The sequence below is a fragment of the Orycteropus afer genome, unplaced genomic scaffold, assembly GCF_000298275.1.
Source record: "Orycteropus afer afer isolate SDZICR_OR568_19922 unplaced genomic scaffold, OryAfe1.0 scaffold00130, whole genome shotgun sequence".
In the NCBI taxonomy this organism is placed as follows: Eukaryota; Metazoa; Chordata; class Mammalia; order Tubulidentata; family Orycteropodidae; genus Orycteropus; species Orycteropus afer.
The window spans coordinates 1,447,253-1,454,942 of NW_006921717.1; the positions used below are offsets into that span (position 1 = coordinate 1,447,253).

The following is a 7,690-nucleotide window of genomic DNA, read 5'->3' on the forward strand; positions in this document are numbered from 1 at the left end:
AGGCGGGGCCTGCGCTGCTGGTCACTTCCTCCCTGGGTCCAGTTACCTAACCCTGGACAGGGAACTGCAGCTCCGGCCCCAGCCTGGGAGAAGAGAATGCTAAGAGGGTGGCCAGGGCCCTGTCAGGGGAGTGGGGGCAGGAGGGGCCAGGTCCCACCGACTGAGAACATGGCTGGGGCCACAGGACAGAGGGCCGGGGACCTGGACAGAGGGCCGGGGACCAGGACAGGGGGCCGGGGACCTGGACAGGGGCCGGGGACCTGGGCTCTGGCTCCTGCTTAGTTAGGCATGACTGCCTATGACCTTGGTTGAGTCCCTTGCCCTCTCTGGGCGCCACTTCCTTTTTGGGTGAATGGGGCTGGCCACCCAGAGCCCCCATGTAAGCCCTTCACCTGCACTTCCTCAGTTAATCTCTAAAGACAATCCTGAATGGCGGAAGGGGGTGCTGCAACCCATTGTACAGATAAGTCAGCTGAGACCTGGAGAGGTCACAGGGTCAACAAGCGACCAAGCCAAGCAGGAGCCAGCCCCTGGGCTGTAGACCCAGAGGCCCCAGGCACAGGAGGTGCTGGGGGCGGGGGCACCACAGTGCTGTTCCTGGTTCCTGACCCGACAAACAGAGGGGTACAGGGAGCCAGGTTTGGGGTTCAGCCAGCAGCCAATGTAACTCCAGCCATGTACCCTGACTCACAGGGGCACTGGACTAGCTCCCCCTGTTCCCAGGCACCCCCCAAGGGTGCCCAATGATGGGCATGGGCCCAGGTCATTCCACAGCCCCTTCACCTGGCATCTGAGGCCTTTGCTGCCCCCCTATTAGCCCCCCACTGCTCCCCACCTGAGCCAGGGGCCATCCCAGCCATGTATTCTGAGCAACGGGAAGCTACCTCGTCCCGTGTGGCAAACAGTTCACGCTCCAGTACTAACCTAAAACCCACTCAGGGGCAGTGCAGGAGGCCTGGTGATCTCACAGCCCCAGGGAGCAGTTCCAGTCTGCAAACACATGGGATGGCCGTGAGTCAGGGTCAGCTTGAGGGGCCAGGGGAGGTCCTGGGGGCTGCAGGTCCGGCTCCAGCCCCTCCTCTCCTCCGAGTCCCTCAGGGCCCGGCTCCCCCTCCTGGCTACCCCAAGTCCCTCCCCCCTGGTCCTGCCCCCTGGGCGATGAGGAGGGCTGGAGGAGTGTGTGCAGTGTCTCAGGAGACGGCCTGACCAAGCCTGCCCGTGGCGCTGCCACTTCCTCGTTGCACCGGCCTCACTCTCCCCATCTGTGGAATGGCTCCCTCCGGCAAAGGAAAGGGCACCGGCAAAGCCGAGGGCCCCAGTGCCGAGTGCACTCCTCCTCCTCGCCTCGCGGCCCCAAGGACCAAGAGCTGCACCCCCTGACCCAACTGGGTAGGGGTGCCAGGATCCTCTTCCTGGGGCTGAGGGGGCGGCGCTTAGTGGGGCTGGCGGGCAGAGCCGGGGGCTCTGCAGATCCTGGTCAGGGCACTCACCCAGGGTGGGCTGCACGCAGCGCCGCTCGGCTCCACGCCGCCCTCCGTGTGGACCCGGCCAGAGACTGCTCTGTGCTCCCCGCGGCGGCGCCCACGCAAAGAACTCCGGTCCCTGCAGGCGCGGCCGGACGGGGCGGGGCGGAGCCAGGATGGCCCCGCCCTGGCCCCGCCCCCGCCCCGCCGGGGCCCCGCCCCGCCCCGCAGGGGAGGGTTAGGGTTAGAGGTGGCCGTCCTGTGACCCCCGGCTGTGAAGCGCGTGGGTCGGGGCGACGAGGCGTGGAGACAGGAAGCGAGATAATTGGCCAGTACCAGGCGTGCACATCTCCGGGCCTCAATGAGGTCCGCTGGCAGCCTAGGGAGCTAACATGAACCCCAACGCTCTCTGCCTAATGGGCCCGGGCCTAGCACTCCCGTCTCCCCAGCACCCTCCCCTACTAGAGGACTCCCTTCTCTCTTGCGGGAGGGGGGGGGGCGACAGGCACACAGCCCTGTCCTTACACCCAGGATAGGGAGCAGTGAAAGACCCCCAGGGGGGTCCTGAACTTGGGCCCGTAGCTCCATGGCCTTGGGTCGGTGGTGGCCCCTCTGCCCCCTTCTCTAATGGCACTTAGAAGTCGCTCTGCCAGCAGCGGGAGGGTGTCCCTGTGACCTGGCTCCTAGTCACTCCCCTGTGGTTTGTGGGTCACCGGCTCCCAGCACCAGCACTGAGGGGTTCAGGAGGGTCCAGCTGCCTGTGCTTCGGACAGGCCTGGTCTGTACTCACTGGGGAACAGAGGGGCGACAGTGCCCCTCAGCTCTAGTGATCCTTGAGCCCAGTGGCTGGCAAGGGCCTGGGGGGAGGGGAAGCATGGGGGCGGCTGAAGCCCCAAGGCCAAGGCTGGGAACTTTGAGTCACAGCCAAAGGCCAGGGTCCTCAGCCAGTGGTGGACATGTACTGGGATATCAAGGGGCAGATTCCAGGAGGGGACCCTTGACATGACACACTGGCCCCTGTGCTTGGCTAGGCCCTCAGGGCTTGGCTGGTGGGGGTGCCCAAGGAGGCCAGGGCCTCTTCTGCCCTCAGGAGAGGGTAACCCCAGACTAGCAAGCAGCCCAGGCAACAGCGGTGCCCTGAGCAAAGGGCTCCCTGCGGGCCTCGGAGAGGCTCGGCTTCCTGCTGCAGGCCTTCTCAGAGCCTTGACTGAGCTAACATGTTCAAGCAGGTGACACGGGGACATTTCCCATCCCTGGCCCACAGAACACCCTCCCCGTGTCTTTCCAGGGAGCATCTGGAAGGTCAGTGTTTGCAAAAAGCCCTTCTGGAAATGACGGAGAAGGGGACTCTGGAATCTCCTGGACTCGAGCTAGTTAATTCTGATAGATGCTGTGTGACCCTGGGCAAGTCACTTCACCTTTCTGATAGTGTTCTCACTACTGAGCCTGCAGTACTCCAAGTTCAAGGGGCTATTTTTGGGTTTTGCTTCATGTCCCTCAGCACCCGGCCTGTGTGTGGCCCAAGGGAACTGAGATTTCCTGGCTGGGACGGCAGAAGGAAGTCCTTGCCTGGGGAGGTTGGTGAGCAAAGGGGATGTGGCCAGAGGCAAGGCCAGCTCAGGGCCAACACAGTCTGTGTCACATCCTTGTGACTGTCAGCCCTAGGGCAGGCGTTCCCCTGCCACCCAGCCAGGCTGGCCTGGCCTTCCTGAGGTAACTGGGAGGTTGCAGGCTGCAGGGTTGTGTCAGTGAGGACAGGCCAGGGTGACCACCAGCATGGCTGAGCCTGGGGAAAATGCCCAGGAAGATGCGTGGGCAGCAGAGATGCTCCGGGCTCTGGCCCGGACAAGGGGAGGGCCTGACGGGTCCCACCGAGTCACACGGGAGGCCGGGCAGCTCTGCTGGACGTGCGGACGAGCTGTGGACCAGTGAGGGCTGAGACGTGGGGAGCAGAGGTGCGGTCTGGCCGCGGTGGAGGCCTCCACGGGGCCTCAGGCTGGGGAGGGCCCCCCAGGACAGAGGACTCAGGACAGGAGGCGGCGGGGCAGAGCGCCTTTATTCAGGCAGCGGGGCTGGGGTGGCGGCGTCACCGGTACAGGTAGTCGGCCTGGATGTTGGCGGCGATCTCGGCCTCCCACTTGTCCCCGTTGCTCAGCAGTTTCTCCTTGTTGTACAGCAGCTCCTCGTGTGTCTCCGTGGAGAACTCGAAGTTGGGGCCCTGCGGGGGCGGGCGGGTCAGACACCTCAGGCCCCACCGAGGAGCCTGCAGATAGCCCCCCACCTCCAGGACAGCACCCCGGGCCAGCATCCTGACGGCCCATGCCCCCTAACCTCCATGACAGTGTCCTGGGCCCAGCCTCCTGACGCCCCATTCCCCCTCACGTCTGCAACAGTGTCCTGGGCCCGGCCTCCTGACGCCCTGTCCCCCCTCACCTCTGTAACAGTGTCCCAGGCAGGCCTCCTGACGTTCTGACCCCCTTACCCCTGTGACAGCTTCCTGGGGCCAGCTTCCTGACACCTTGTTCCCCCCCACCTCTGTGACACCGCCCCCTCCACAATAGCAAGCCCACATCCCAGGCAGGCCTCCTGATACCCTGTGCTCCTCACCTCTACAACAGCATCCCAGGGCAGGCCTCCTGACCCCCTCCCCCCTCACCTCCAAGATTGCGTCCATGGGGCAGGCCTCCTGCCACCCCCCCACACACCTCTGTGACACCATCCCAGGGCAGGCCTCCTGACCCCCTCCCCCCTCACCTCCACGACTGCATCCACATGGCAGGCCTCCTGACACCCCCCACACACCTCTGTGACACCATCCTGGGGCAGGCCTCCTGACCCCCTCCCCCCCTCACCTCCACGATTGCGTCCACAGGGCAGGCCTCCTGGCAGAAGCCACAATAGATGCACTTGGTCATGTCAATGTCATAGCGGGTGGTCCGGCGGCTGCCATCCGCCCTGGGCTCTGCCTCAATGGTGATGGCCTGGGGAGGAAGCAGCCACGGGGCACTGCCACCCTGCCCAGCCACGAGCCCAGCCCCAGGACATGGCCGAGGGCCCGACGCCTCTCAGCTCCTCAGTTCTGGGCCTGCAGCCGCTGGACTCAGTCCCACCCTTGGGGCTTTGTGCATGCCCCTGCCATTCCAGGGTGCCCTTCCCCCGGCCGAGCCTGGTGTCACCCCCTTAGCCCGATGCCACCCCCTCACACACCATGCCTGGCTCCTCTCCCCAGAGGCTGCCATCACATCTACTGTCTACCCCAGCAGCCTCTCTCGGTCTCCTCCTAGTCCCGCCCCATCTGACATTTTTGTTCAGTAACTGCGGGCATCTCCTGTCCAAGGTTAACCCCCGCCCCCCGAGGGAGGCTGGTACCTCCCGGGGCCTGTAGGACTCACAACCCTAACAGGACTCGCCCTGTAACAAGCGCTCAGTAACTATGTGGTGAATGTTAAACTACCCTCACTCTTGGGAGACGGAAACTGAGGCACAGAGAGGTCGAAGGGCTTCCCAAGGCCACACAGCAAGTAAGGGACAGAGCCCAGACTCGCAGGCAGGCCCTTCCCTCCCTGTTCCTGCTGCAGCCCTGTGCCATGGAGCCTCTCACCACAGTAAGGACCTTCAAAGGGGCTTGGCAGTGGCCCTCAGGCTCTCCGGGAGCTGCAAGCGCCCAGCTCCGACCGGCCTCTCCCACCTGCACGCTCAGGTGCTGCCCGGTGGCTCACAGGCCTGGATCCACAGCCCAGACGGGACCACTAGGGGCCGGGCCTGCTCAGGCTGGGGCTCTATCCAGCAGCTCACTGACCCTGGCCACACGGCCTCGTCACTCCTCGTACAGCTGGGGAAGTGCCTCAGAGGGGAAGGGACTTTCCGCGGACACGTGACAAGCCACCGTCTGGGCCCCAGCTGCCTCCGTCTGCCTGGGCGGGGGCTCACCTGGCGGGGCTCACCTGGGCGGGGCACACGGCCTCGCAGAGCTTGCAGGCGATGCAGCGCTCCTCCCCGGACGGGTACCTGCGCAGCGCGTGCTCTCCGCGGAAGCGCGGGCTCAGCGGGCCCTTCTCAAACGGGTAGTTGATGGTGGCCGGCTCCCGGAACAGGTAACTCAGGGTCATGCCCAGGCCTGCGGGCAGCACGGTGGTGGGCGGGGCACCCTCCTCGGAGCACCCACGCCCAGCCTGGCCTCCCCCCGGGGGTACCTCGTACGAGCTCCGTCCACAGCAGGGTCTGAGCAGCCTGGTCAGTCAGCGACTTCATGTCTGTCTTGGGCTCCCGCAGGTTCACATACTCTGCAGGGGAGAAGGGAGGAGAGGCTGTGGCAGGGGCCCTCGCACCCTGTCACAAGTCCCCTCCCAGGGAATCTAGCTCAGAGATGGGGCTGCCCTGGGACCACCAGGGGCTTGTCCTCCAGACCTTCCCTGGCCTCGGTGAGAGCTGGCTTGGAGCGGGCCCGGCAGCCCTCACCAACCTCTCCCTGGGCCTACGCGGCTGTCTGAGCCCAGGGGCCCCTCGAGCAGAGCTATGAAGGAGGAGTCAGGGGGTTAAGGGGCCAGGAGGCTGGGATATGGCCTACATCGAGCAGCTCCAGGAAGGCGCCCACAAATCAATCACCGTCACCCTCCACATGTGACAGACAGAAAATGGGGTTCAGGAAGGGCAGCCCCCGGCCCAACCAGGACCAGAACCCAGGCCTCCTCCTCTGCCTCTGGCAGGAGCAGTGTGACCACAAAACCCTGGGACCCAAAGCCACTGGTACTCACTGTAGGTGGCTGCGACTGAGCTGGCGTGGAGGCCTCGGCCACTGAGATGACCTGTAAGGAGAGGGCTCACCCGTCACAGCTGTGACTGCGTGCTGGGGGACCGGGCTTCCCCACCCTTGGAAGCCTCCCGCGGTCCTACCTGCACGTGAGGCCCGGGCCAGGGCCCGCAGCAGCGCCGGTGCAGCCAGGCAGAGCATCTGCAGCGGAGCGTGAGGAGGAATGGAGAACAAAATGCAAATTCCCGAAAAAGGCCAGGCCTCCTGGGCTGCCAGAGACTAGAAGAGCCCCTGAGACAAGGGTCCTGAGACCCCGTTTGAACTTGGAACTGAAGCCACTCCTGAGGTCACCTTTTATCCCAATAACAGATTGGCTTAGAAAATAAACATCACTCGGGAGGACTCTGTTCCCTTAAACAACCAACTGTATGAGACCAAATGGTCAACAATGACCCTCTGGCAGTGAGTGGTGAGAAGGTGGAGAGGGCAGGGAAGCTAGAATAATGGAAACGGAACAACCGGAATGGAAATAACGAGAATGCTGATACATTGTGAAAAACACAACCAATGTTAGGGAACAATCTGTACAACGGAACAATCTGTACAAAAATTGTTAAGTGGAAACTTAACTGGCTGTGAAGATTTTCACCTAAAACACGATAAACTATTATTTTAAAAATACACATATGTATATAAATGCAGCAGTCCTTATCCACGGGGGATACATTGGTTTAAGCCCCCAGCAGATGCCTGACTCCAGGGACTGCACCTAACTCCACATATACTCTGTTCATCCCAATAAACACATGGGACAGGTACCCGGGGTGCCCAGGAGTAGATCATGTTAACCCCATGCGTGCTAGTGAACACTGAGCACCTAGCTCCCCACCCAACCGTTTCCCAGGCTTGCACCCAGCAGAGCAGGAAGAAACTGGCTCCTTCCCGGAGCTCAACGGTGCGCAATTTAAGCGTTTTTTGACTGCGATTGACTGTGTATAACTGAAACAGTGGAAGTGAAACCACGGATAAGAGGGGACAACTGTACATTAAACTGCATCCTCAGAGGTTGTCAGGGGCCTTGGCGGCTTTCTACAGTAAAAATGGAATAGATGTTAAAAGCAGTGAGGGGGGCGCCGGGTGGGTCCTGGACGCAGTCAGGAATGCCGCCCCAACCCCAGCACATCTGCGTCATTGCCCCGTCACCCCCCGTTCCTGCCAGGGGCACAGACAGCCTCCCTGTGCCCAGTCTGGCACCTGCCATTCCTCCCATCTGGCCCAGGTCAGCTAAGCTAGGATTTGGGGAGCACCTCTGGACCCCAAGTTCTGTCTCAACTAAAAAATCATTTACCCCCCAGACCAGTGCTCCTGTCTTCCATCTCTCCCCTCCCCCACTCATTCCCCTCAAATCTGACCCAAACACAACTAATGGGGCACTAATTAAAAATAAGGAGCTCTGGTGGCATAGTGCCTAAGGCAT

At 62.6% G+C, this 7,690-nt stretch overlaps 1 protein-coding gene across 1 annotated transcript; it reads right to left on the reverse strand.

The window, feature by feature from the left end:
* Positions 1 to 3,549: 3,549 nt before the first annotated feature.
* NDUFS8 (NADH:ubiquinone oxidoreductase core subunit S8) lies at positions 3,550 to 6,414 on the reverse strand. Its single transcript, XM_007944678.2, has 6 exons — positions 6,357 to 6,414; positions 6,218 to 6,268; positions 5,657 to 5,746; positions 5,408 to 5,580; positions 4,316 to 4,444; positions 3,550 to 3,681 (listed from the first exon to the last, which is right to left on the reverse strand). The coding sequence occupies exons 1-6, from the start codon at positions 6,412 to 6,414 to the stop codon at positions 3,550 to 3,552; spliced, it is 633 nt and encodes a 210-aa protein (XP_007942869.1).
* Between the last annotated feature and the right edge of the window lie 1,276 nt (positions 6,415 to 7,690).

Coding starts and splice junctions, on each gene's coding strand:
- NDUFS8 (XM_007944678.2), bottom strand. CDS start 6,414: ATGCTCTGCCTGGCTGCACCGGCGCTGCTGCGGGCCCTGGCCCGGGCC. Junction 6,269..6,356: donor GGCCCGGGCCTCACGTGCAG/GTAGGACCGCGG, acceptor CTCTCCTTACAG/GTCATCTCAGTGGCCGAGGC. Junction 3,682..4,315: donor CTGTGGACGCAATCGTGGAG/GTGAGGGGGGGA, acceptor CCGCCCCCGCAG/GGCCCCAACTTCGAGTTCTC.